This window comes from Blastocystis hominis (assembly GCF_000151665.1).
Source record: "Blastocystis hominis, Singapore isolate B (sub-type 7) whole genome shotgun sequence assembly, scaffold_22".
Classification (NCBI taxonomy): Eukaryota; class Bigyra; order Opalinata; family Blastocystidae; genus Blastocystis; species Blastocystis hominis.
Window position 1 is genome coordinate 42,534 of NW_013171830.1, and position 26,343 is coordinate 68,876.

The 26,343-nt window shown below is 47.0% G+C and overlaps 13 protein-coding genes; 10 read left to right on the plus strand and 3 right to left on the minus strand.

Moving 5' to 3' along the window:
- Positions 1-3,687: 3,687 nt before the first annotated feature.
- Positions 3,688-5,114, plus strand: GSBLH_T00006538001 (uncharacterized protein; the record flags this gene model as incomplete). The annotated part of the gene is given in 6 exon segments (XM_013041559.1): positions 3,688-3,871; positions 3,909-3,980; positions 4,011-4,051; positions 4,096-4,441; positions 4,459-4,877; positions 4,908-5,114. 6 exon segments carry the CDS (start codon positions 3,688-3,690, stop codon positions 5,112-5,114), a joined length of 1,269 nt encoding a protein of 422 aa, XP_012897013.1.
- A 2,053-nt stretch (positions 5,115-7,167) lies between these two features.
- On the minus strand, positions 7,168-9,793 carry GSBLH_T00002930001 (uncharacterized protein; the record flags this gene model as incomplete). The annotated part of the gene is made up of 4 exons (XM_013041560.1): positions 7,168-9,354; positions 9,385-9,465; positions 9,496-9,570; positions 9,602-9,793. The coding sequence occupies 4 exons, from the start codon at positions 9,791-9,793 to the stop codon at positions 7,168-7,170; spliced, it is 2,535 nt and encodes an 844-aa protein (XP_012897014.1).
- A 2,167-nt stretch (positions 9,794-11,960) lies between these two features.
- Positions 11,961-12,803, plus strand: GSBLH_T00002931001 (uncharacterized protein; the record flags this gene model as incomplete). XM_013041561.1 has 6 exons in its annotated part: positions 11,961-12,009; positions 12,045-12,073; positions 12,105-12,133; positions 12,164-12,581; positions 12,612-12,667; positions 12,698-12,803. The coding sequence occupies 6 exons, from the start codon at positions 11,961-11,963 to the stop codon at positions 12,735-12,737; spliced, it is 621 nt and encodes a 206-aa protein (XP_012897015.1). The 3' UTR covers positions 12,738-12,803.
- Positions 12,804-12,833: 30 nt separating this feature from the next.
- GSBLH_T00002932001 (uncharacterized protein) lies at positions 12,834-13,578 on the minus strand (the record flags this gene model as incomplete). XM_013041562.1 has 2 exons in its annotated part: positions 12,834-13,398; positions 13,429-13,578. 2 exons carry the CDS (start codon positions 13,576-13,578, stop codon positions 12,865-12,867), a joined length of 684 nt encoding a protein of 227 aa, XP_012897016.1. The 3' UTR covers positions 12,834-12,864.
- Positions 13,579-13,642: 64 nt separating this feature from the next.
- Positions 13,643-13,804, minus strand: GSBLH_T00002933001 (uncharacterized protein; the record flags this gene model as incomplete). The annotated part of the gene is made up of 1 exon (XM_013041563.1): positions 13,643-13,804. The coding sequence occupies one exon, from the start codon at positions 13,802-13,804 to the stop codon at positions 13,643-13,645; it is 162 nt and encodes a 53-aa protein (XP_012897017.1).
- A 616-nt stretch (positions 13,805-14,420) lies between these two features.
- GSBLH_T00002934001 (uncharacterized protein) lies at positions 14,421-15,490 on the plus strand (the record flags this gene model as incomplete). The annotated part of the gene is made up of 2 exons (XM_013041564.1): positions 14,421-14,567; positions 14,597-15,490. The coding sequence occupies 2 exons, from the start codon at positions 14,421-14,423 to the stop codon at positions 15,488-15,490; spliced, it is 1,041 nt and encodes a 346-aa protein (XP_012897018.1).
- Positions 15,491-15,525: 35 nt separating this feature from the next.
- On the plus strand, positions 15,526-16,421 carry GSBLH_T00006539001 (uncharacterized protein; the record flags this gene model as incomplete). The annotated part of the gene is made up of 2 exons (XM_013041565.1): positions 15,526-15,528; positions 15,555-16,421. The coding sequence occupies 2 exons, from the start codon at positions 15,526-15,528 to the stop codon at positions 16,419-16,421; spliced, it is 870 nt and encodes a 289-aa protein (XP_012897019.1).
- Positions 16,422-16,661: 240 nt separating this feature from the next.
- GSBLH_T00002935001 (uncharacterized protein) lies at positions 16,662-17,267 on the plus strand (the record flags this gene model as incomplete). The annotated part of the gene is made up of 4 exons (XM_013041566.1): positions 16,662-16,796; positions 16,828-16,972; positions 17,003-17,058; positions 17,088-17,267. 4 exons carry the CDS (start codon positions 16,662-16,664, stop codon positions 17,265-17,267), a joined length of 516 nt encoding a protein of 171 aa, XP_012897020.1.
- A 146-nt stretch (positions 17,268-17,413) lies between these two features.
- Positions 17,414-18,195, plus strand: GSBLH_T00002936001 (uncharacterized protein; the record flags this gene model as incomplete). The annotated part of the gene is made up of 2 exons (XM_013041567.1): positions 17,414-17,997; positions 18,027-18,195. 2 exons carry the CDS (start codon positions 17,414-17,416, stop codon positions 18,193-18,195), a joined length of 753 nt encoding a protein of 250 aa, XP_012897021.1.
- Positions 18,196-18,258: 63 nt separating this feature from the next.
- Positions 18,259-19,169, plus strand: GSBLH_T00007098001 (uncharacterized protein; the record flags this gene model as incomplete). Its single annotated transcript, XM_013041568.1, has 7 exons — positions 18,259-18,277; positions 18,314-18,440; positions 18,492-18,519; positions 18,620-18,733; positions 18,763-18,840; positions 18,885-19,027; positions 19,058-19,169. The coding sequence occupies 7 exons, from the start codon at positions 18,259-18,261 to the stop codon at positions 19,167-19,169; spliced, it is 621 nt and encodes a 206-aa protein (XP_012897022.1).
- Positions 19,170-19,693: 524 nt separating this feature from the next.
- Positions 19,694-20,842, plus strand: GSBLH_T00007099001 (uncharacterized protein; the record flags this gene model as incomplete). The annotated part of the gene is made up of 2 exons (XM_013041569.1): positions 19,694-20,305; positions 20,336-20,842. 2 exons carry the CDS (start codon positions 19,694-19,696, stop codon positions 20,840-20,842), a joined length of 1,119 nt encoding a protein of 372 aa, XP_012897023.1.
- Positions 20,843-20,857: 15 nt separating this feature from the next.
- GSBLH_T00002937001 (uncharacterized protein) lies at positions 20,858-21,288 on the plus strand (the record flags this gene model as incomplete). XM_013041570.1 has 2 exons in its annotated part: positions 20,858-21,112; positions 21,142-21,288. The coding sequence occupies 2 exons, from the start codon at positions 20,858-20,860 to the stop codon at positions 21,217-21,219; spliced, it is 333 nt and encodes a 110-aa protein (XP_012897024.1). The 3' UTR covers positions 21,220-21,288.
- Positions 21,289-23,726: 2,438 nt separating this feature from the next.
- On the plus strand, positions 23,727-25,705 carry GSBLH_T00002938001 (uncharacterized protein; the record flags this gene model as incomplete). XM_013041571.1 has 7 exons in its annotated part: positions 23,727-23,739; positions 23,771-25,114; positions 25,152-25,223; positions 25,259-25,342; positions 25,380-25,451; positions 25,486-25,554; positions 25,587-25,705. The coding sequence occupies 7 exons, from the start codon at positions 23,727-23,729 to the stop codon at positions 25,628-25,630; spliced, it is 1,698 nt and encodes a 565-aa protein (XP_012897025.1). The 3' UTR covers positions 25,631-25,705.
- Between the last annotated feature and the right edge of the window lie 638 nt (positions 25,706-26,343).

Genomic DNA, 26,343 nt, shown 5'->3' on the forward strand with positions numbered 1-26,343 from the left:
CGAAACGAATCCACGTTCACCCAGTAGTTTTCGGACTGTGCGTCACACGTCATAATGTGGTTCAGTAGCGTGATCGTGCCCTTCTCGATGAAGTACTTCATCGACTCTACGGATTACCGCGGCTTTCGATGCGCACCGAAGTGCTGCGCGAAGGCGGAAGGACTCGACTGCGACTCCGCGAGCGTGACGTCGGCCTGCGGCTTCTCCTGGTAGATCAGACAGCGCAGATGCTTCCAGAAGATGTTCTTGATGGTTCGCGCGAGCATATCCACGTAGAGAAGCTGCCGGAGCCATTCCTGCGTCGCGCAGTTGTACATCAATCCGAGATGCCGCATGCTGACGCCGCGGCCATGCAGGAAGATGGAGAGCTCCGCGGAGCAACAAGGCGGGTCTTCTAACTGCTCCAATTCCTGGCAGACCGATTCGATCTGCGAGAGAAGCGCGGACTGGATCTCCGACGCCGATCGGCCCATCAATTCATCGGCGACTTCGTAGCGAATCGCGGGCTGGTAGTCGTAGAGAGGCGCGGAGAGCGGATCGGAGGGAAGGAGCTCCGTGCAGCCGATCATGTAGTTGCGGTGATCATCGCCGCGCCAGACGGAGTATTGCGCAGCCTCGTTGAGCTGAGGAAGACGCGAAGTGACTTGAGGCGAGGGGTTTTCTTGGTTGTAGAGAGAGGAACTGTTCTGGATGGGCAGCGCCGATACGATGTTGAATCGGAAGCCGGCGATGTCCAGCAGGGCGGTGGAGGGAACGCACAATCGGTCGGCCTTCTCTCCGAGATGCGCCAGAATGAATCGAAGCTGATTCAGTTCCTTGTCGGCGGATTTGAACGATCTAGAGGAAGGAGAGAGCAGCAGAGATACCTTGAATCCACGTCTTCCTCGCTGTTCATCTGCATGTAGTTGTCGATATCCTTCATCGAGCCGAACGTCTTTGTTTGACACAGCGAACCGAACGTACGTGCATCGGGATGATGAACAGCGACCCATTATCCGAATAGAAGCACGAATCTTTGTCGTAGAACCCATCGCGAAGCGCAGACCGCAGATTCTCCGGACAGAGGAATCGCTGGAAGATCTTATCGCGCATCTCGTCCACCTCTTTTATCATTTTGCTGCAGTAATCGCTCGTTAAGTCCAGCAGCGATCCCGAGTCCATGCTGCTATCGCTCGTCACCGCATCGCACAGTTTCTGCCATCGTTCGTTCCAGCTAAACGACGACTGGCCCACTCCGGAAAGTCTCCTCGAGCTCAGCATTGCCTCGTTGGCGGAAGGCTGGCTGCTCGCGGTGGGTTCAGGCGGAGGCGACGGGAGAGTTCCCTTCAGCGTGGCTTCTTGCGGAATGGGTGGCGGCTGCTTCGGCGCCGGCTCGCTGGATTGCGCGTAGTCGACTAACGCGTTCCACCAGGCGACGAACGAGGCGAACGGAATGCGCTCCTTCTCGTTCTGGATCTCCTTCGCGATTCTGCGAGTTAGAAGAGAACGCTATCGCTACGTCGTGACAGTTCGCATGGTGACGGAGCCATCGCAGACGCGGCGAAGCAGATTGCTCAGCTCGATGGTACTCATATCCTCCTTTCCATTGCTCACATCGTAGAACACGCTGTTCACTCCGGAAGAAACAAACTCCTGCTTCGGTTGGTACTCTACCTCTCATCCAAGCGACCCACACAAACGAGACGGAGCGAACGAATAGCCCACCTTGCCTAGCGATTCTCTCTGCTGCTGCTCTTCGTCCTGCTTCTTCTGCTCTTGCTCGCGGTTGATTTCCTCCACCATGCTGTCGATGTCCAGGTCTTCGATCGAGTCGAAATCCACGTCATCGATCGCGCCTGCTCCCTGAAACGGCTTCTTCGGAGCTGAAGGCGGCGCTGCTTTCGGAGCTGAAGCCGGAGCTGAAGGCGGAGCCGGAGCTGGAGGCGGTGTGGTGGTGGGGATCGGCGGAATGGTCTTGTCGGCAGGCACACACGCGATATCGATCGTTTTCACATTGACGATGTCTGTGTTGGTGCTGATCGAGGTGTGCTCGATCATGGTGGGCTGGGAAGAAAGAGTGGACGGGAGATCCATCGATTTGAGCTCCTCTTCCATGTCGTCCAGATCGATATCGAACTCGTCCATCATCATCGCGAAGCTATCTCGCAGCGGCGCGTCGTTCTGCGCCATTTCGATTTTGGCGTTCGCTGCGTCGGACGATTCTTGGATCACTTCGCTGGGCCGCTTGTCCTCCGTGAATTCCGCCTCTTCTTGGATCGTAGGGATCGCAACTTCGAGCATCTGCACGGGTTTCACGTGTCCATGCGGAGCCGCACTTGCTGCATTCGCCTTCGTTTCGGCGGGGTAGTGCGAACTCTCGTGCTTGGAGGCGAGGTCGCGGACATTGATGCCTCCGAGCGACTGGCGACGCGGCATCGCGGGCTTGGCAGGAACCTCCTCTTCTTCCTCGTCTTCGATCGGATTGTTCTTCAGCTTCTCCATCAGCATCGAAATCGACTTCGACACCATCGGTCTCTGATAGGTCGGAGTGTTCTGATTTGACTTCGCAGCCTCTTTGGGCGCAGACCTGGGAGCTTCCCTAGGCGCTGGTTTAGATGGTTCTCTGGGCGCAGCCTTGGGAGCTTCTCTGGGAGCTTCTCTGGGAGCTTCTCTGGGAGCTTCTCTGGGAGCTTCTCTGGGAGCTTTCGAAGGAGCTTTGGGCGCTGGTTTCGAGGGCTCTTTGGGCGCAGGCTTCGAATACTCTCGGGGAGCTGGCCTGGAAGGCTCTTTGGGCGCAGGCTGGGCGGGCTCTCTGCGAGCTTCTTGCGCTGCCGGCTTCTTGAGAGAGTTGTAGCCGCTGCGTGTGGGAGCGGGCGGAGCGGTCTGGGGAGCCGCCTTCTTCTCGAAGATCGCCCGCAACGAATCCATTTTGCCGTGGCCAGGAGCGGTTCCAGAACGCTTGGGAGGAGCCGAATGAATGGGCGGAGCTTGCTGCGTTGGGGGCGAACTCGGAGGCTCCGGCTTTGCTTTGGAGACTGTGGCACGCGCAGAAGTGGAAGACGTGGAGGAGGACGTCACGGGAGCAGAGCTGGAGACGGGGGCAGAACGAGGCTGCGATGGAGTCGACTTAGAAACAGACGACGGAGATGGAGTCGGCTTTGAAACAGAAGACGAAGATGGAGAAGTTTTTGAAACAGTGGATTTAACTGAAGTCGTCTTGGGCGAAGTGCTCGCAAGGGAGCTAAACTGGGGCTTCGATGACTTGGTGGACGGAGAAACTTCTTTCGGTTGTTCTCGCTTAGGGGCCGGAGAAGAAGTCTACATCGAACAACAAAACGAAGGATACTGATCGTCCTTTCACTGCAGATTCAAACGAGTCGATCAACTACCGTCAAGCCATAATAATAAAGGTACGTTGCCATCTTCAGACTTGACTACCACAGGATCGGATCCATTACACTCAATCGTTAGAACAAACTCGTTGGAGTCGGGAGAAACACTCTTTTGGGCACTTTTACAATTTGTCAGTGACACTACCTACCGGTTACGTTAATAAAAGAAATAGAAACTCGAGACGCCTTTACACATTTAGGAGGACTATTTGGTCTGTAATAAATGTGGATACTACGCTCATCTATTCGCATCCAACAATTTCGCCATGTTGTTGAGTACTGAGTTACTCTTTGCAAGTGTACAAATCCTTCAATCATGACAGTATACAAATATTATAAATCTAAGAGTAACGTTTTTTGGCAGAAATCGAAGCAAAATTGGTCATCCTCTATCTCCGTTTCAAAGATGAGCATGATTCAAGGTTTTGAATCACAGCTTATACCAAATGAAGTGGGGAGCGATATATCAGGACCAGCACGAGCGGACTTGCCCGATCTTCGTAGTTACACTCTTTTTATATGATGGAATAGCTCTAGACCAGAACTTTCCTGCATCTAGTAGCATCGGGTACGTAAATCTGCCCGTTACTTCGGACATGCCTTTGAGCAGTAATCTCTGTTATTCAATGTGAAACATAGACCGCAACTTTTACTCTACTGTGTCGTTACCTCAAAACATCGTTGGCTCCATCGATGTGTTTTTTATGTTTTTGTTGGACTGTAGCAACCACAAGAAACTCTATCTCCTGTGTATGTTCATAATTCAGACCACATTTTGGACAAGAACAGCGTTCCTTTGCAACAACCCTATCCATCCAGTGTCTCTGTGGGAGGGATTTTGACAGCCACAACAAATGTGTCCCACGCAGTTGATAGTGGAATGCCAATTCCCGATGTCTCCTCCATCCAGCTCAACCCCGTGGAGAAGCCGGCTTCTCTCAAGGGAAGCAAGCTCTCGTTTACAAACCGTTCCTTCGAGAGTCTGACCTACTCCGAGATCCCTCTGCTTCTCAAAGAACTCTCGGAGCTTCGCAAGTCTCATTTCCACTCGGAAGTCGTTCTAGTTCCACGTGTTTCCTCTAGAAAGGGACGCTGCTCAACGACTCCGCGTCCCAGGAAGATTTGGTAAGCCTCACGATCTCGCAGATTCCGTCGCTTCTGGAGGAATACAAGACGCTGGTGGTTTCGATGAAGAAGTCGTTCGTTTGTCCGACGTGCAGCAAGGCGTTTAGTTCGCGATACTCGCTCAATCTTCACATGAACACGCACTCGGACTCGAAGCCTTTTGAATGCCCGCACGCGAATTGTAGGAAGTGTTTTCGAACGAAATCGGCGCTGAATACACACATTAATCTCGCGCATACCATGATTAAAGACAACATTTGCACCATTTGCGGAAAGGCGTTCGCGAAGCCATGGCTTTTGCGACAGCATATGACGAGGCATGGCGTGAATCATCGCTATGTCTGTTCGAAATGCTCGAAGTCGTTCGCTTATCCCTATCTTGTAGATGATTTGATGTGTTGTGAGGTGTAGCTGAAAGAACACGAAATTACAAGGCACGAGGGAATTAAGCCGTATATGTGCTCGTTCGAAGGTTGCGGGAAGCAGTTTAACTCGAAGAATACTCTTCATCTCCATGAACTGGCGCATTCTAGGCCGTTTATGTGTTCAATTTGTCTAAAGCAGTTTGGTTATGCCTGTGACTTAAAGAGGCATCAAAAAAAAGCCCATTCCATGTAGCATATTTAACAAACTGTTTACTATACAAATTCGTTACGTTAAGACATGAAATTATCGAATTCAACCAGTTGCGGAGCAATATCGTTGCCATTTTCCGGATTGCTGCCATTCTTTAAAAGACTCCTGTGGGAATGAACCTCTTCTTCGTCTGAAAAGTCGTATGCATGTGATGAACGAATAGTAAAGTCGTGCTTGTTTTCGTTGGTTTCTGACTCATTTTCGAATTGAGTCAAGTGCAGAAGGTTCTACTGTGACACTGAATCCACACCACATACCGAAGCCGAATTTGTACCAAAAACTCCGTCATCACCTTCTTGCTGTGTCTCGTCATCCAACTATGAATAAAAGAGAGCGCGAACACCCACTGATATCTCCTTATCCTTGAGGCTTTTGTATGGGTCGCTTGTATCCCAAATCAATTTACAGAACCTCCAGATCAGATATCCAGCTACAGCCCCATATAAGAATGGCAATATTTTAACCATTTCAATTGGTTATCAGTTTTCTAAATTAAGCACGTTTGTTAGGAATTAAAAGTTTTGTTTTTGATTACACTAAGTGGGTTTATGGATTCAGGAGAGAATATCAGAATCAATGTTCGTTCGATAGAAGATAGAAACGAGAGTTTTGAACTAGATCGAAGTGATAATATTCTTAAGCTCCGTCAACTCGCTAGTGAACGTTTTCGTGAGGCTTGTATCTTACTTATTATATTTAGAGATCGAAATCAACTCCATTGTACTTCTTTTTCGTGGAAGACAATTAGTGGATAATCAAACTATTTCAAACTGTAATATTACAAACGGAGATACTGTTTTATTAGTAAAGAGAGAGCACGTTGAGCGACGTTTGATTTTGAATAGTTCCGTGATCGATAGCGGCTGGAAATCAGCAACCTCGGCAGGCAGCTGGAAATCAGCAACCTCGACAGGCAGCTGGAAATCAGCAACCTCATCAACCAAACCAAAGAGCATTCACCGTTCAGTCGGCTCTTCAGACACTGTATTTATTTTTTTCTGTGCTTTGGATTAACTTTTAGAGAGCGGGAATTTCAGCGATATCAAGAAATATACAGAGATACCATTTTGATGCTGCAAACACCTAATCAGACCCCCGACACGCAATTATCTCGTCAATATTCTCAACAATTCCAGAGCATCATTCCCTATCTTACAGGGAGCCTGGAGAGCCTATCTGTTGTGCGCGAAGCTTTGGAGCATCGATTAAATGTACATGTGTTTGTCCTCTTCTTTCATTTCTAGTCGTCGAATGAAGAAGACGCTCTTTCTCCCGACCTAGTATCTCTACTCCATGCGTCTCATCTAGATAAACCAGCTGTCTCGCTTCTTTTCTTCTCGCGCTCTAATGAGTCACCGCTTACTCCAATTCGCTCGTGTTTTTTACTTTTATCTCCCCACTGCCACTCTTGCCGCTCCCTCTTCTACTACTGCTACGACTACTACTGTGTCTTCCTCCGAAGAAAATGCCGCACACCCCACTCCGGCCCCTTTTCTTTCTTTTTCTCAAGGAGACGATGCAGTGAGAAGAGAGAACGAGAGCGAGGGCGAAGGGAGCCATGCGAATGGGCACGGGGCGGAGGACGAAGCGGTCTCCACCAATGTCGATATCGTGATTCGGTTGTCCATGCCGCAGGACAGCCGGGGCAATCCGAACCACGGGACGACCGAAGAGCTCGTGCCGTTATTGGTCTCGCAGATACAGCAGTTACTGAACAATGCCGGAAATGCCCAGACCGTAGTTGATCATACCGGAAATGCCCGGGCTGCCGATGAGAATTCTCAGTCTTCATCCAATTTGGGCAATTCCCAATCCACATCCAATTTGGGCAATTCCCAGTCCACATCCAATTTGGGCAATTCCCAATCCACATCCAATTTGGGCAATTCCCAAACTCCACCATCCCCGCCAGCCTCAACGTCAACAAGTCCGAAGCCTGGGGGCGTGAAGCGATCCTCCTCCACCCAATCATCGGATAGTCAGTCTACCCACTCAAAACGTACCCACTATCCCTGTTTTCGAACAAACACTCTCCTTAATCATATAAATCTTCAAAGTCCTCATCTCCTCGTCCGCTCTCCGGTGCGGGAGGCTGAGGCTGGGTCTGGCCCTGCGAAGTCGCAGCGCGATTGTTGGGCGGATGGACAGGGTTGCGCGCAGGCACATCGTCATACAGTCCGTCCAGATCGTCCGCGGGCGCGTTAATGTTCTGCGCGTCGCCGAACGAGAAGTTCGCCACTCCGCTTCCCATGTTTCCGCGCTGCTGCTTCATCTTCTGCGAGAACGACTCGTACTTGAGCAAATCAGCATCCGAAACAGAACGACGAGACTCGCGTACGGCCATCTCAAAGTGCTTGCGCGTCACATACGGCACAGGATCCTCCTCGGGGATCTGATCCTCCGTCAGGCCGCTCTCCAGCATCTTCTCGCGCGCCATCTGCCGCTGCACCGTCAGCTCAATGCGGTCGCGAATCGCGTACTTGACCGCTCGCTGGCAGATCTCCGCGAGATCGGCTCCGCTGTACTTGTCCGTCGCCTGCGCGATCACGTTCAGATCCACGTCCGGAGCGATCGGGGACTTCCGCAGCGAGGCCTTGAGAATGGACACACGGCTCGCGAAGTCGGGCATCGGGATGAAGATGAGCTGGTCCAGACGGCCCGGACGCATCAGCGCGGTGTCGATGATGTCGGGGCGGTTGGTGGCTCCGATAATGAACACCGACTTCTTGGACTGCATGCCGTCCATCTCCGTGAGCAGCTGGTTCATCACGCGGTCGCCCGCGCCGCTGTCGCCCACGCTCTGCGCGCGCGAGCGCGCGATCGAGTCCAGCTCATCGAAGAAGAGAATGCACGGCGCCGCGCTGCGCGCCTTCTCGAACACGTCGCGCACGTTGGCCTCGGATTCTCCGAACCACATCGTGAGCAGCTCGGGGCCCTTGATCGAGATGAAGTTCGACTGGCACTCGTTGGCGACCGCCTTCGCCATCAGCGTCTTTCCGCAGCCAGGAGGGCCGTAGAACAGCACGCCGCGCGTGGGGTCCATGCCGTACTTCTCGAACATCTCGGGGTACTCCACGGGGTACTGCACCATCTCCTTGAGCTCCTGCTTGACCTCCTCCAGACCGCCGATGTCCTCCCACGTGGTCGTCGGGACCTCCACGACCGTCTCGCGCAGCGAGGCGGGGTTCGCCTTGCCCAGCGCGTAGCGGAAGTGGTCCTGCGTGACGCTGAGCGAGGCGAGGACCTCCGCGTCGATCGAGTCGTCGTCCATGTCGATGTAGTCCATCTTCTCGCGAATGCACTGCATCGCCGCTTCCGTGCACAGCGCGGCGATATCCGCGCCCACAAAGCCGTGCGTCTCCTTCGCGATGGCCTCCGGGTCCACCGAGGCGTCCAGCTTCATGTTCTTCGAGTGGATGCGGAGAATCTCGAGACGGCCGGCCTCGTCGGGCACGCCAATATCGATCTCCCGGTCGAATCGACCGAATCGACGCAGCGCGGGGTCGATCACGTTGGGCCGATTGGTGGCTCCGATCACCACGACGTTCGATCGCTGCTTGATTCCGTCCATCAGCGTGAGCAGCTGCGAGACCACGCGCTTCTCCACCTCTCCGTTGATCTTCTCTCGCTTCGGCGCGATCGAGTCGATCTCGTCGATGAAGATGATCGACGGCGCGTTCTTCTCGGCTTCTTCGAACGCCTTGCGCAGATTGCTCTCGCTCTCGCCGGCCATCTTCGACATGATCTCGGGGCCGTTGATCAGGAAGAAGAACGCGCCCGTCTCGTTCGCCACGGCACGCGCCAGCAGCGTCTTGCCAGAGCCCGGAGGACCGTAGAGAAGCACGCCACGCGGAGGCTTCACGCCCAGCGTCTTGAAAAGCTGCGGGTGACGCAGCGGCAGCTCGATCATCTCTCGGATCTGCTCCATCTGACGACGGCATCCGCCGACATCGTCGTAGCCGACGTCGTCTAGACGCTCTTCGTCCTCACGCTTGAGAGGCTCGCCATCGCAGTAGATCTCCGTTTCCGGACACACCACGCACTCGGTTCCAGGCTCCATGTCCACCACTTTGAACTCCACGGGGTGCATTGCCTCACGAACAATAAAAGTATCGCCCAGCTTGATAGGACGGTAGGAATCCACAAAGTAGGGCTTCAGATATACTTCGAAGAGGTTTCCAGTAACTCCTTCTAACGTATCATCAAAAGGAAGAACGCTGATCTAAGAATGACACATTACAAAAATGACAACCTTCTCACCGTTTGGCAGGTTGTCAATCGCTTTGACTGTGACTAAATCTCCCAGACGAACGGCCAGATTCTTTCGAATGACCTACTCATAAACCCTGTTAACTAACACAACCTTGTTCATAAGGATACAGCCAAAGTCGCAATCCACTTCAACCACAACAGCAACTGTCGATTTTCCACGCTTTCCCTATCCGTCAAAAACTGATTAAACAGATCACGCGAATGGACACCACGTCTCCCTTGAACAAACCCAACTCTGCAATTTTGTCTGCATTTAATCCAATCGTAGAGTTGTCATTTTGGTCTTCACTCACTGCATCATCAACTAACAGTCTATAAGGGGATCTCTTCTTCTTCAGAGGAGGATTCGGATCATTTCCAGGATTTGAATGATTATTTTCTACTTCCATTCCTTTGCAATAATATTTTGTGATAGTTTCTTCATTAAAAATAATCCCGATTTTTGGAATGAATTATGTAACGATTTGACAGGCATCTTTCTAGAACACATCTTTTTCAAATCACTCGTTTATCGCCGTCGTAGAACTTTGAGAGATTATTCCGCACACTTTTCATACTATTTAAAAGCCTCTCTACTTCAAAGGGTGTTGTACAGTCAGCAAAAAACTGCGCGGTGGAAGGGAGTCAAACAAACAACACAACAGTGAATAAATAACAAGTCCAAAACACTCTACTCGCGAAAGTGCATGAAAATACCATAATACTCCTGGGGAACCGAAAAGTGATCGAAACAAATCCTTCCATTGTTCAACACCTGATAGAAAAAGTCATCGATCACTACCTCTCACCGCTTGCCTCCAAAACTACCTGACAACAAGACCTTCACGTCCTCCTCCCCTCCAAACTGCTGCTCTGTCCTACAATTCATCACGCGCTCCGAGTCCCACTTTCGGATGGCGTCATACAGCGACAACACGGCAAGCAGCCAAACAAACACTACATCCTCGAACAAAATATTCACAGGGTCGCATCGTGCAGCAATCAGCGTCATCGCCTTCACAGCGTACACCGTTCGTCGCAGATCTCCAAAACAAATCTGCGTGCCATCTTTCATCCATTTCTACGTTGGTGTATCGTTTCGGGTTTTTCAACGATCGCGGAAGCTCCGCCTGGAACTTTTGATTCGCGACCTGCAGCTGCAGCGTGGTGTTCAACACGACGGGCAGCGCGGCCCAGTTCAAATGGGCGAGCGGGAGAAGCGAGGGGTCGTACACGAAGGCGCGGATCTCCGAGACATCGGCGATTTCGAGGAAATGAACGAGCGATTTCCACTGCAAGTGAGCGAAGAGCTTGGTTTTATTCGTGATCGCGGGGCGATCGAGCGTCAGAAACTGGCTTCTATCGCTTAGCTCCTCTCCGCACGCGCACGTCTCCACGCTCTGCATCACGTCCGCGTATTTCGATTGGAGAGAGTGATACACGCGCTTCCATCCGTTCATCCACTCCGATTTCTCTCTATCCGATCAGATCGCAGGAGTGACACGACAGCACGTGGATCGATTTCGTGATCGAATGTAGCAAGTAAAAAGAGTCTTCGAGGGGATTGGAGCCCGTGTCGCTTCGGGAGCGGATCGAGATCGGCGCGGCGAGCGAAGAGGCGAGCGAGCGAAGCAGAGCGCTCATGGGGAGCGGAGAACGGGGAGGAACGTTGAGCTCGGATAGGGAAAGATCGGTGTTGAGGACGTGGTGAATGAAATGCTCTGGAATCGATTGGAGAAGGGAGTGGAAGAAGAGGAGCAAGAAGAGAGTGGGCGTGGTGAAGAAGAAGAAGAAGAAGGGAAGGAAACGGCGAGTGAAGATGAATAAACAAAGTAAGATAAGTGTGGAAAGGAGCGAAATCGACGCTGAATCGAGCACACAACGGCGAATGGAATTCTCATGGCGAGGAACAGAGAATGCGGGGGTGTAGTCAAATCTCTTTGTATCAGGCATAGACTTACAAAGGGGTTACGTCGTTTTTCCACATGTAAATGTAATACACAAGCCGATGAACAAATACAGCGATCAACCCATTCTTCATAGTTGTGGTAATCCTAGCGCATTACAGCTAAGCAGAAATCTCACCAAACCAACGAACAATGCTTCCAGAGGCTTTCGATCAAATAGAACATGACATACTGCAGAGGAAAGAGTGCCCAATACATAAAATGCCTCACGTGCACATATTCCTTGCATCTATCCCACAGACTCACGCGCACGAACGGTTGTATGATAAAAATAGAATTCACGTAAGCTTGGTTTACTGTCTACAATCAATCCCAGACGAAAGTCGCAACATTCAGTAAACTCAGCAGTACGGAGTAAAAAACACTTTTCCACAGCAACTTCCACATCGACAGATGGAAGCGGTTCAAGAAATTGGATAGTACCAGAAATTGGACAACCAGGAGAAGCACCCATAAATAGCTCCTAACAGTTGACCGGAAGAAGCGCTTCAAGATCACTGTGCTTGCGGAGAGCTCAGAAGAACCATCCATGATTACAACAAAAAGTGTTTGAAATGAGACTAGGGCAGACATCTCGTCCAACTGGATCGAGGGTCATAGAATCGTTGCGATGAGTGGACCTATCGTCTTTTTTGATATCACCATTGGTGGAAAGCCTGGTAAGATCTTTTCGTAGTGTAAATAATGATTTTAGCTGGACGGATTGAGATGCGTTTATACAAAGTAGGTTTGACTTGTCATTCCTTTATTTTAGGATACTCCCAAGACGTCTGAGAATTTCAGGTAGTTTGCGCAGTGAGAGGTTGACAGTAGAGCGCTTTGCACTGGAGAGAAGGGAAAGGGAAAGAGAGGAAAGCCTCTGCATTACAAGGGCTGCACCTTCCACCGTGTGATCCCTGACTTCATGATTCAGGGAGGAGATTTCACTCGTGGAAATGGAACTGGTGGTGAGTCGATTTATGGAGAGAAGTTCAACGACGAGAACTTTATCCACAAGCACAACAAGGCGGGTCTTCTTTCCATGGCGAATGCTGGAAGAAACACCAATGGCTCGCAGTTCTTTATTACAACGGTGCCTACTCCTCACCTGAATGGCAAGCACGTCGTTTTCGGTGAGGTCATCAAGGGTATGGAGGTAGTTCGCAAGATTGAGCATACTCGTACCAATGCGGCAGATAAGCCTCTGAGCCCCGTCGTGATTGCTGACTGCGGTGAGATCAAGGCTCCTGCCGTAGTTGTGGCGAGGTGAGGTCATCTGTAGAAGGAAGCGGAGGAGAAGAAGGAGAAGAAGGAGGAGAAGGAGAAGAGCCCTCGCGCGTAGTTTTCACACGCTCCGTTCACTTTTAGGGAGAAGAGAGATCGCAGCCGCAGCCGTTCTCGCGAGTAAGCTGTTGTTCTCAACACGCTCCTGCGACAGTGTCTGTTGGTGGAAGGAAGCTGCTTCCCTGCTGTTTGCTTGTTTGATTGATACAGAAAACATGCAACCCGCTATTATTAGATTACAAAAAACATCTTTAGATCATTCTGTTCACCAGCTTGCCGATCAGCACCTCGTGGTTACCGTAGTCACCTCCCTCGTTGAAGTGGCGCAGCTTCTTCGAGAATCCGCCGTTGGGGCTGTTCAGCTTGAAGGGCCACAGGAAGTTGTTCGCCTCCTTGAAGTGGGGTCCCACAGTGTAGATCTCGTGGATCAGATCCTCCACAGACACAATGCCGAACTTGCCGAGCACCTGCTCGATCTGCTCATTCAGCATCAGAGGAACGCGCTGCTTGTTCAGCTTGGCATATCCACGCTTGTAGATCAGAGAACGCACCAGCTTCAGGTTGGGGTAACCGTAGGCAATGTAGGGCTCAACCAGACGCAGCATCTCCATCGTAGCCTTGTTCAGACGCACGAACACGGCGTTGTGGATTTGGCGCAGACGAAGCAGACGCAGGGTCTTCTTCACCTTCGGAGAGCACTGGTTGATACCACGAATACGCACCACGATCGCCAGACGGCCTTCTCCCTCACAGAACAGATGTCCGTTGTTGTGGGCATCTCTTCTCTGGGCAATCAGATCAGCCTCCATCTGAGCGTATTCCTTGTAGTACTGCTCAGTGCGCTTCACCATCGCCTCTCTCTTGACCTGCTCGGCCTTCTCGAGGTTAGCAGCATACTTCTCAGCGGCAGCCTTCAGTTTTTCATCGCGACGTTGCTTCAAGGAAACGGACTCAGGGCTAAACATACATTAGACACATCCTAATGCATCGAATCTAGCTATGTGGTTTATGTCTTTAAGGAAAACGGTTTCACCGTAGTCCCAGTTCCCTCCAAAGGATTAGACAAAGTCTATCCAGATGGAAGATGCTATGAATACCGAAGCATCGAAAATTGCAGGTATCATTACTTACACTTGCATTCGATAAGTGGCAAATATATTTTGTGGAAAAATGAATCATTCTGGACCCCATGGAATCCAAACTCTGTATTTATTTCCTGCTTATGAAATTGACCCTCACAACAAAAGCTAAAGCTCGTGAATCATCCTTTATTTTCACTTGTTTAACGTTTGATGGAAGAGACAATGAGCAGTGTAGCTCAATAACAAACTTTTCAAACAAATTGCGCAATGATGACAAACACCTGTTTTTCCTACCAAGAAGGAATACCCGTCTTGAAACAAACCATTTTCATTCTCTTTTTTCTGTTGCTACTGGATGCTTCCTGTATGCACTTTTTGAATAGAGGTTATAGAATAGAGCCAGTCAGGCGAGAAACCAGTGTCATTGCAGGACTTTAACAGAGAATACCGTTCTGGTAGGATATTCTTCTTTGAATATGGCTAATAGTGCAGGTACCAACGGCAAGGCAGTTTCAAATGCGTAATCAGCGACTGCGGGTGGAGTGAGGAATAGGTCAAATATTCAGACAGTTCTGCGTAATATAATTGATTCTGGAATGATGGCAGTCCCATCGGCTGCTTACAGTTCGGCTCCAGAATCTCAGCCTCAAAAGAAACCGTCTGCTTCTGATTCAGAGAGAAGCCCTCTCTACGTTTCTCCCTATATGCGAAAGCAGCCAATGAAGATGGACCTTTCTCACTCTACTCTGAAGATTGAGGAGGGATCCTTTGACCAATCTACTTCTTCTACGATTGGCTATGGTTCCCTGGGAGAGTTAAAGCCCGTTGCCACTTCTCTTGATGAATTGAGCGAAAATGCCCAGCAGTTTCCTGTACAAGTCCTATTTTTCCTGGACTCTAGACGATTCAAACAGTGCTGCTTCATAACCAGGAAGCGACTCTGGTGGATACTCCCCTTTCACTCTCGGTCCTCGCCTTCCGTCACTTGCTTCTCTCAAAAGGGATCCTTCGTGACCTTTCCTCCCTCACAGGGTGGCGTCTCCAATTCAACGGCGTCACTCTGGACGATGCTGCTCCATTGCACACTCTCTCTCTTCCGCCTGGCGCTCTCTTCTGCACCATTGCAGTGCACGACAGCCACGAAATTGTGTTCGACCCGCCTTCTTTCGACGGAATCAACGCCGCCGTCGTGCCTCCCGTGAACAACACTATCTATTTCCGCTCCATTGAGCGATCGAAAGTCTCTCCGACCCAGCCTGCTGCGGAGGTCCCCGAGTCGACGTTCGCTTCCGAGCTGACGCAGCCGCGAGGCCCGGAAGTGAAGGAGGCGGAGTACGATTACTTCCCAATCCTGCGCCGTTCGGGCTATTACATGGTGCCTTCTCACTTTGATATGGCGAGCAAATCGCAGGCGGAAGTGGCGAGTCTCGAGGGATTCACGGTGGGTCATGAAGGGGTGGGAGAGATCTGCTGGGAAGGAGTCACGGATGCGTGTTATTTGAATCTGGATCATCGAGTGGTGATCGAAAAGGACCTGCACGGAGTGCCCTACGTGCAGCTGTACCCGCCAGAATTGTACTTGCGACCTATGCCTCCGGTGGGCTGCGAGCTAAACAAGAGAGCGATTGTGAGACTCTTTAACATGTATCCGATGACTCTTCGGTCCGACCAGGGAATGGCTCGATATGAGGAGATGCTGCGGCGGATGGTGGAGTCGATTGGAGGAGAGTGGCTTGGATATAACAGAGAAAATGCAATTTTAGAGTTTAGAGTTGATCATTTTTTGCCTGTTTGATTGAGACGTGAATTGTTTGGTTGGATGCGTAGAAAATGGTTCGTCACATTAATATTTCTCATAGCTCCACAATACCACTCGAAATCTGTGCGAATCCCAAATATTGGAACTACAAAACTCGGAAGAGACGAATTCTCTTAGAACACTTCTCTGGAGTTCGATTTCCTTCCATCACTTAATGTTTTCATCCTGTGAACAACGACTCTGTCCGTATCAAACAGTCTATAATAACTCGGACAGTCGTGTATATAGCAACCAATGTCCTCGAGAGTTCTTTTCTGCTTTTCCACATCCGTTACCCGCCCATGCTGGATTTCGTTATTTTCACTCAAATGATAACAGACGGGTAGCGAGTGGCGAAGCTCCCCCCAATTTTGTCGGTTTTCCGCCTCCCTATCTGTATATTGCTCCAACAGAGGCACCCGCCGAATCAAGAAAAAGGGTAGAAGCAGCAGAGCCTGCTCCCTTGGAAATGATCAAGCGCATTCAAAAGGACTGCAGTACTGGTCATCAGTGTCAGTCGGGAACCGATCAAAACCCTTTTGAAGTCGAAGAAGATGCCGCTTCATCCACAATTGACTGGTCAAAGAGGAGAATTTGGCCCGTGATGGGGTTTGGGAAACTGGATATACGAGATAATGAAGAAAAGTATATTATTAGTCTTGACATTCCTGGGGTTACGAAGGAGTGCATTGACGTCTCTTTAAGGCCAACGTGTATCGTTGTGGAGTGTGTGCGGAAGCCTATCCCCATGACTGCGGGGAAATACCATTATTGCGAGCGTCCTACTGGGAAGTTGGTACGAAGAATTCAGTTGCCCTCCCAAGCCAACCCCGACGCGATCTCATGCATTTATAAAGATGGTGTGCTAACCCTAACCGTTCAGAAGATAAAAAATGACTCGAATGTAATGAAAATACCTGTGGATTGATGATAATTGCTTGTTGAAATAAAAGTGCGTCAACCGGGAATTGAACCCGGACCTCTACCTTGGAAGGGTAGAATCCTAACCATTAGACCATTGACGCTCTAGAGTTGAAGCGAATTTGTGATTACATACAATCCATTATTCGTTTTCAAAAGTGTTTCCTATTTTTATATAGTATTATTATTACTCCATCTATTGTACTATTTTTTTAATTTATAATAGACTGGATTCACCATAATGAATATGTTAGGAAAACAAGTCGTCGATTTAGTGCTCTCTCCGAAGTGGATTATTCCCATTGTTCCTCGTGGGTCGATATTGAAAAATACTTCGATTGTTGTCAACAATGGGGTCATTGTAGATATTGCGGATCGACAAGTGAATTTGGGATAGTCTTGCTGATCAATAGATTGTGTCGGAAAAGTATGAGGCGAAAACGGAGTACAAATTGGGTTATCACGTTGTTCTTCCCGGATTTGTGAATGCTCATACTCATACACCCATGTTTTTATTCAAGTCATATGGCGACGATAACAGCTTATCAGATTGGTTGCGTATCCATTCATTCGAGTCGTTAACACTAGAACACTTTATTTGGCCGATGGAAGACATGTTCATTAGTCCGAGATTTATACGAGATGTAGATGTCAGCACTCGATTTAACAATAGGGATTGCAAATGGGCTGTGCAGAAATGATTCGCAGTGGGACTACCTGTTTCAATGATATGTACTACTACCCAGAGGAGTCTGCAGAAGAAGTAGAGAAAATTGGCATGCGTGCAATCATCGGACTGATGGGTCGCGATAATGAGGGATCGTTAAAAACAGTACTATCTGCGATGGATTGACTGACACGCAGAATGAATCGATATTATCGAAGGGCTCTCGTCCCTCTCCTCTTGTGACGTACAGCATCGCTCCCCATTCTCCCTACCTCTACGACGATGCTTCCCTCGTGGCGATCAAGCAGCTCTGCGAAAAGCACGGCATCCTAATGCACATCCACGTCCAGGAAACCAAAGATGAGCTGGAAAGCAGCATCGCTGGGAACCATGCCTGTCCTTCTTGCCACAAGAGCAGTCGTCTCTGCTCGCCCATCCAGAACATGGCTTCTCTCGGCATTCTCGACCACACTTGCTGCGCCCATTGCGTGCACGTCCTAGACGAAGACATCGAGCTGCTGGCTCAGCACCACGCCTCCGTCGTTCATTGTCCCCACAGCAATCTCAAACTGGGAAGCGGGATCGCGCCAGTCCAGAAAATGCTAGATAAAGGCGTGAACGTCTGTCTGGGAACGGACGGAGCGTCCAGTAATAACAACCTGGATATGATGGGGGAGATGCGGACGGCGGCTTTGATCGGCCCCATCGCTGCAGGAGACGCGAAGGCGGTCGATGCCGTGACAGCACTCGAGATGGCAACGCTCAATGGAGCGAAAGCGTTGGGATTGCAGGACGTGATAGGGAGCATCGAAGTGGGGAAGCACGCTGATTTGATCGCAATCGATATGAATCGACTGGAAAGTCTCCCGATTCATAATCTGTTCTCGAACCTTGTGTACGCTACAGGAAAAGAGCAGTAGCTGTTGGTGAGCGGATTGATGATAGAGTGACTCATGTGTGGGTGCAAGGAAAGTGTCTGATGGAGGAGAGGAACCTAACCACTTTAAAACTGGAGGAATTATGTACGAAAGCTAAGGAGTGGAGAGATACTTTAAGAGCGAGCAATCCTTATGCAGATAACGGAGCTGTTGATCCTTGCTCTAGTCCTTTTTAGATCCTGTTTGTTCAAAACCACTTAATCCCTTTCTTCACTTTCTTTAGAGTCAGGAAACTCGAAATGGCACGTCCTGTGGAAGGTATCTTTCTAGTAGAGCAGTGATTTGACTCTGTAGAGAGTATGAAGTTCTCCCTCCAGAGTGTGAAAATATCCACTCAGATTCGAAAGAAAATGATCGATTCTGCCTATTTGGACAATGCAAACTTGACATCTGTAACACTGACTCCCAATTCTCGTCGTCCGTATGTTCTGTTATTGAGACTCTTGTTCTGTGATTGCTTATAGCATTGTAGATTGGTTTCGACTCAGCCGTATGGATATGTGAGGGATACCAGCGGTTTACGGTCTTTGGCTCATCACTTTGAATTGTATTTTAACAGAATGAACAAAGTTCGTTTGTGTCTGGGCTTTTTAGTTTTAGCTGCAAGAATCCTATATAGAGCTCCAAAAGCAATTAAAAAATGAGCAGCAGCAGGTGAAGTCTGTGAGCGACTGTGAAGTGGAGCTGCGCATTTGTTTTGACTCTGTTCCTCAGGTAGTTGAGGTTTCTATTGTATTCTCCAGATTTTCTTTGATAGCGATTTCGATTTGTCAGATCCGGTGATGTTCAGCGTTGTGTTGGATCCCAATGAGCATTTCAAAGTAGTGAGTTACAAAGTAGTTATATATATTACCTCTTCTGGTAGCTCACCGGGTATCTAGACCTTGTGGAGGTCTGCCTGAACGAGCAAATCTCTATTCAATCCGACTCGCTGTTCGCAGCGATCAAGCAGCTTCAGGAGTTTCAAGTTCATGTTTCAGAAACTTTGCAGGCGATTCATGGCTTATCGTAGAGCTAACGGTTTGTATTTGATTGCAGAGGCTCTATGCAAGCGATCCAGTCGCGGCATACAATTCCTCCTCTTCTAATTCCTGTCTATTTACGTCGTATTCAGAATCTTCGAAAGGTGCAAAAGATCGTGCTGTTTTGATTTGCTTTGAACGATAGACGGATCAGATCGCATCGATCCGAAGCACGTTGAATCAAGCTCGGAGTTATTTGAATCAGAACCGATTTGAAGAGTCGTTTGTGTGCATTCAGAAGTGCAAATCGTTCCTTCGAGGCGATTTGGGAGGTGTGAAAGCGCTGAGTGGCGTTGTGGCGATTCTGGATAGCACGCAAGATTTGCTTTGTAAGAAACTGGCGAACCATTTCATTACGTTGTGTTTAAGTGATGAAGAGGAGGAAAAGAAGAGAGAGCGAGAGGAGCAAGCTAAAGAGAAGGAGAAGAAGAGAAGAAAGGAGGAAGCCGAAGCCGAAGCCGAAGCTGAAGCCGAAGCTGAAGCCGATGATGAGAGTGAGAATGAAATTGCCAATCGCGAGCCATCCAATTCATTGGAAGATCGTCTTCGCCCCATCTTCTACGCGCTGCTCAATCTCAAATGGCTTCTGAAATCGCTGGAACAATACAAAGAGAAGGCGGAGCTGCAGCTCCAAGAGATCGTGAGTACGGTCATGACCATCTGTCTTGGACCTGAAAGTCTCACAAACCCGGTCATTCTTCGCCAGTTGCCCCATAAAGATTTCGTAACCACGCTGGACGTTCTCTGCGAGCAGTTCCTGAAGTCTGCTCAGCGGAGTCGTCGCGTTGTAGCAGTGTGTTTGAACATTCTTGCCACGATTCCCACCAAACAAGACAACACAAAATCGAGTTCTGTTGATGATATTTTGGGAGTGGAAGACGTTCTCGCCATCACGGACGCTGAACGAACAGCCTTGCAGCAGCATTTGCAGACGCTCCACACAAGCACGTGGAGTCGGATGCAGCAGCACATCAGCACGATGCTGGATGCGCGAAGTGAGATCCACTCGCAACTACAGATCGATGAGTTGAAGCAGGTGTGGGATCATTGCATGGACTTCGTGAGCGTGGCAGGACGGATTTACAACACGAAGGGAATGCTGTTGCTGCACACTCTCTTGCACCAGGCACGCGATTCTCTCGAATATCTGCACAAAAGCCAGCTACTCATGCTGCAGAATCTTCTCCATGAGGAACTTTGGAAGCCTGCGCTCGTTCCAAGCGCCTTGCAAAACGAACTAACCCACTTGCAGGAAAACCCACGTGTCGACATCTCTTCAGAGTGTGATTTCTAGACGGCGGCGCTGCTTGTTCGCACGTCAACAACCGACGTAATCTCCGCTCATCCGCGTCTCTTGATCGGATCCCAGTCCTTTTGTGTGACTCATTCGATGCTGGAGTTTGTGAAGATGCTGCTGCATTACCTTCTCTATGCACGTTCTTTCCAAGGACTCGGTCCTGAGGTCATGCATCGAATTCTGGAACTATTCCGGACGTTTAACACCTCGTCTCGCTCCCTGGTTCTCAACGCGGGCGCTGTTTCTCAAGGCTTTCTCAAGCGGATTAGTGCTCGCCACATCGCGCTCGTAACGCAGTGTCTGAGCGCAGCAATGAGTCTGGTGACGGTCGCTCAAACGTCTTTGGTGCTGTATCTTCCTTCCAAGCAGCACCCCGTGCTGATGCAACTCTCCCAAGGAATGATCGAGCTGTTCGCTGATCACCGCAGCCAGCTGTTTGAGAAGTTCCCCGAGATAATCAAATCGGTTGCAGAGAAGAGCTGCAGCAATCTCGAAGTAGTTTGAACTGTGCGATGAATGATGATATTAGTCAGTGGATTGGAGCGAGGCCGTTCCTCCTCCAAGTCCGTACATGGACCAGCTGATCAAAAAGATCGAAGTTCTCTTATCTCAGCTCAAGCCCATTCTTCCAGACGATCAAATTCAAGTAGAAGGATTCAAAGCGTACTAAGAGTAGACCATTTTCTCTCGGATTCTCTCCGAATTATCTTTGTTTTTCGTTTCTCGGTTCGAAACTGTGGATCCACAAAGCATTTCGCTTACAGGGCGAGAGAGGTAGGAGCGCAGCATCAGATAGACTGTAGAATTATTGGCGATATTGGATGTCTTTTGAGCGTATTTCGGGGAATACCGGGAATTGTGGAGCGTGGATTAACCCTTGAAAATGCATTTCGCGATCGCTATGCGATAAAGCAAAAAGAAGAAGAGGAAGAAGAAGAGGGAAAGTCGTATAATGTTTGTTAGATAGAATTCCGCTAATCTGGATTTACAAAGGTTAAATCAAATGTGGAGCGATGATCTTATAAAGGAGAGATCGATACAAAACTAGAATCGAGAATCAAGAAAGATTATGCGCTGTGGTAGATAGGATATCACATTGTAATAAGAGAGTATTAAGTTGAAACAAAAACAAAGAAGCAGAAGGAGGCTGTGGAATGATGCACTCGAAGCAATTATCGAGATAAGACTCGGAAAAGAATGGAAAAGTGGCTATATAGAAACGAGAAAAGGGCGTAGAAAGTGTCACATAACATAAAGGTATACAGCAAACAGTAGCAAAAGTAAAGGAAGAACAAAAATACAAAACAAAGAAAGTGAAAAAAGATTAAAAACACAGACACGCAACCACATCCAATCCAATCCAATCCAGCATAATTCGTTATTCATAAAAGCAAACGAATAAAGCCCTGATCATTCAACACTGATCTTACACACCGGACACCGAATGTCTATTTCCAACCATTGCTTAATACAGCAAGTGTGGTAGCGATGCCCACCTACATCTCACACACAAATGTGAAAGATACAAGGAAGCTCAGCCGAAAAGGAATTGAAAAGGAAGTCTTCCAAGCAGATAGGGCACTTATCCACTGAGAAATACATATTCTATTTCACAGCCAACTCAAAAAACGTACAGTATGTAAATTAGCCAAAAACCTTGAAGAAGCGCAAGCCCTCTTCTTGTTCGCTTCTACTAACTGCAAAAACCTGCGGAAAAGTTCCCAATTCGTTCTTCCACTTCTTCCATTCCTTGAAAGCAGGGAAGCATCCACGAAAATGCTACTCGTATAGACTCTATAAAGCAACTGATTAAAATTCCCCTGATTTCTTTCAGAGAAATCGTCTTCCTGCTCTACAGAGTCAATTTCCTCAATTTCCTCGGCAGGATGTATTTCATCCACAGAATCTTCATCAGAAAAGTCTTCCACATATTCCTCCTCTTCAGAGTGGAGTTGTTCCATATGGTTGTCATAGGAAGCGCTATAATCGAATGCCCATATCGTTTTTTGAGTCAATAATGGAGAAGGAGAAGTAGGAACAGTACTAGGATCAATATGCAGGGAATCTGGGAGTATGCTGTGTACAAACGGTCCCAGTCCTCCATTAGGGACACTACATTCGAACTCGTAATCCATCTTTCCTAAACAAGGAAAAAGTGTGAAACTCCCAGCATCATTTTGAACTAATTTCAGCATTTGAATGAACTGGCAAAGTGGAATAATCTGTGTGATCGAAGTGAAGGTTGGTAGGAAGTGATTGTTGAGGAAATAAGTTGAATCAAGGTTTTTGAGGGATAGAAGTGTTTGAATCGTGCAATGGAATCATAATAACAACAGAGAGCATTACAGGGATTGCTTTAGTTTGTGAGAAGCCTTTGATAGCTTGAGTTATCTTCAACAAGCTTATCCGGATGTGAATCACCCTTATAGTCTAATAGTAATTCCATAATAGGATATTTTGAGCAATCAAATGAAAATGGTAAGGTTATAACTAGAGTTCATCATTCTATTGTTTATCACAATAGCGTGCTCGTTTTTATAAGTCAATGATCATATACATAGTAGCTATTTTTTTAATGTAAAATGAGTTAAACTAAGAAATATGGATGTTGGTCGAATTCGTTGTTTTTTTTGTACTAATAGCAAAATAGAACGACAGTAAAACTAAGAAATATGGAGTGTTCAAGCTAGGATAAGCTTGCCCAATAGATCACGTCATAGTAGGATTCTGAGTTTTTGATTATTTGTATTATTGTTAACCGTGTATATATATGAAGAGAATTCCTTGAGTTAGTTTTGTATGAAATAGCCGGAAAGGTTCTGAATTCTAAATGATATTTATCTATTATTTGGTATTTGTGACATTGATGATGATAGGTTTGTTTTAGATGTTTGTAAATGATTTTGAACTCCACTTATGGCTGATGGATAGATTAGGGACTTTATTAAAAACTATGGCTTGCAATGGATGGAATGGAAAGGCAAAATGGCATTTGGAAAAAGGGATTGATATCATACCAATTTGTAAACTACTATACAATTGAAGGAATAAAGATATATATATATGTAATTATTATAAGGATTTAAATGATATAATAAAAATAGGGGTATGAAACAAATTAAAGCCATTTTACTGCAAATTCACTACTAAATCATATGATCCGTTCAAATACTATGTAAGACGATCATCTTCTTATTACTTTCCAATAACCACTATTTCCACGACCCTACACAAAAAGGGACACATTGTTTAATAAGCAGGCTCTTTCTATGTATGATATGTATTGCATATAACAACGCTTTGTTAAAAGCATCATATAAATAGTTAACGAACTATAACAAACTGGAAAGCTTGTTAATCAAAATACTTTTAATTGACATCCCAAATCATGGATTCTAACAGTAGGAACAACGAATATGTGATAAAAATTAGATGGACTGCAAACTCTTAAGGGAGGCGAGTTTCTCCTGGATGGCTACATTACTCTTGGTGAGCAAAAGGAGATCACTTTTGGTGGCTCCAAATACACTCTCCAATGCTTTGAAGGGGATCACGAAGACGAATATCTTTTGAAGAAAGATCAGAAAGTCTGCTTATTCCAGAATGGAGTACTCAAGATGATATATGAAGAAGAAGCGGACGGAGCTCAAATCGGAGAGTTCACGAGGTTTGAGAATGGTTGTGTTTCCTTTGTCCAGTCATTTGATGACATATTGGATAACCGCAATTTCAACCGGATAGTAAACCATGTGAACGGGAAACGGATGGAAATCTATTCTCATGACAGTGACAAATTGATGTATCATGGAGAATTCAATGAGAGACGTGAGAGAGAAGGATGGGGTATCCAATACGATGAGACATCGGGAAGAATGTTGTTGGAAGGAATATGGAAGGGTAACAAATTGGTGGAGATCATCCGTAAAATCGAAGGGACCATTATGATCGAGTTTAAACGAAATGGAAATAACACAACCGCCTCTAATCGAGTTCCCTTTTATGTGGGTGAATTCATTTATGATGAATCGAAAGAATCGTTTATTCGAAATGGTCGAGGATACTGGATCGATGAAGAAACTCGGATTGCTACTCGCGAAGTGGAATGGAAAGATGGAGTGGAAGTGAGTGGAAGAGATCTCTATGATGGATGGTACACTCGATCCACAACTCCAAAACCCAAACCCAAACCCAAACCCAAACCCAAACCCGCTCCGATGCCTGTGCCTGCTCCTGCTCCTGCTCCTGCTCCAAAACGCGAAGAACCTGCTCCAAAACGCGAAGAACCTGCTCCAAAACGCGAAGAACCTGCTCCTCTTCGATTCAGCGTCACTGGATCTACAAAATGGACCGATGTGAGTTTGCAAGTGACCGATTTGACGATTTCATCGAATTGCTGTAACGATTTGAATGCATTGGATCTGAATCGATTCGAGTGGCTACGATCTATCGAAATCGGCAATGAATGCTTTGGATCAGTGCAAACATTCAAAATCGATGGATTGAATCGATTGAAATCTATCAAAATCGGAAACAATTCATTCACTCAGAGAAAGAATGATGAAGAGGAAAATGAAAATGAAAATGGCGATAGTGAATCGAAATCATTCCACATATTGAATTGTGGATCATTGAAATCCATTCAAATTGGTGAATACAGTTTCAGTGATTTTGCTGGAGACTTTGAATTGAGCAATCTACCACAATTACAATCCATTCAAATTGGGACAATTGGAAATGATTCAAGCAATTTCTTGTATAGTTCATTTGAGATTCGAGGTATCGATATGATATTGAATATTTGAATGATGCATAGATCTTCCAAATCTACAATCCATTACATTAGGTGATTTTGCATTCGCTGGTTCCCTATCGACAATAATTGAAAGTATTGAATGAATTCGAATGAAATGATTGATGTAGATCTTCCATCATTACAATCCATTCGACTCGGTTGGTGTGTACTTCATGGAATAAATGTTGATTCATGCTCATTGACACTTCGAAGTAATAATGAATTGATTGGTTATGATTTGCTTTGTAGATCTTCCAAATCTAACATCAATAACTTCGGTAAAATGGAGTTTCCAATATCCTCGTGTAGTGACATTGGAAAGTATTTCTGAATATTGAATATTGATAGTATTTAGATATTCCAAATCTTCAAAATGTCAAGCTACCTTATTCATTCCAGAAAGTTCGATCGAAATCAATTTCGAGTATAGTTTGATTAATTTGATTTGATTTATAGATGTTTCCTCCATTCTCGCTGATCTTGTCGAAATCGATGAGTAATTCCAGCATTGGATCTACACAAATCACTCCATTCCATTCCAATCCATTCAATGATCATTGTATATTCAATGCTTACTTTGTTTGTTTCTTTGTTTGTTCCAAACCCCTTACCATTATTCTTTGGTCATTGATTTAGGATCCAATCATCGATTGACTCTTTTCCATCATCACAACCCAGATTGGTTTAGCTAGCATGTTCCAATCCTTCTTGTAACGATGTTAAGAATGAAAATAAAGAATTTATGAAAAATGAAAAAGCCAAACTAATACTATCCAGTATAGTTCAGTGTTCAAAATAAAAATGTGTTATACTGGACAAATCACTAAATTCTGAATGATTGAATTGAGACTATCAAGTGTATGAACGGATAGTCTCAAAAAATAGTTATCTATACTAATTTGAATAATGATAATAGAAAGGACATTATATTCCATTCATTGTTTTTATTCGATTTACATGGTTTGAATGAGAATATACTTATTTGAAATGAGTTATGTAGTAAACTATTGATTTTGGAAGTAGTTAAGATTTGTATTATTTCGTTCAATATTTATAGTAGATTAATCAACAATCAGATGGATTGATACATAGATAGAGAGTATAGTAAAAAACGATTGATATGAATTGTGTTATGGAGACCATTTTAATACTGACTGTAACATACTTCATCACATGAATCAAATATCAGTTTTGTCTGATCTATTCCATATTC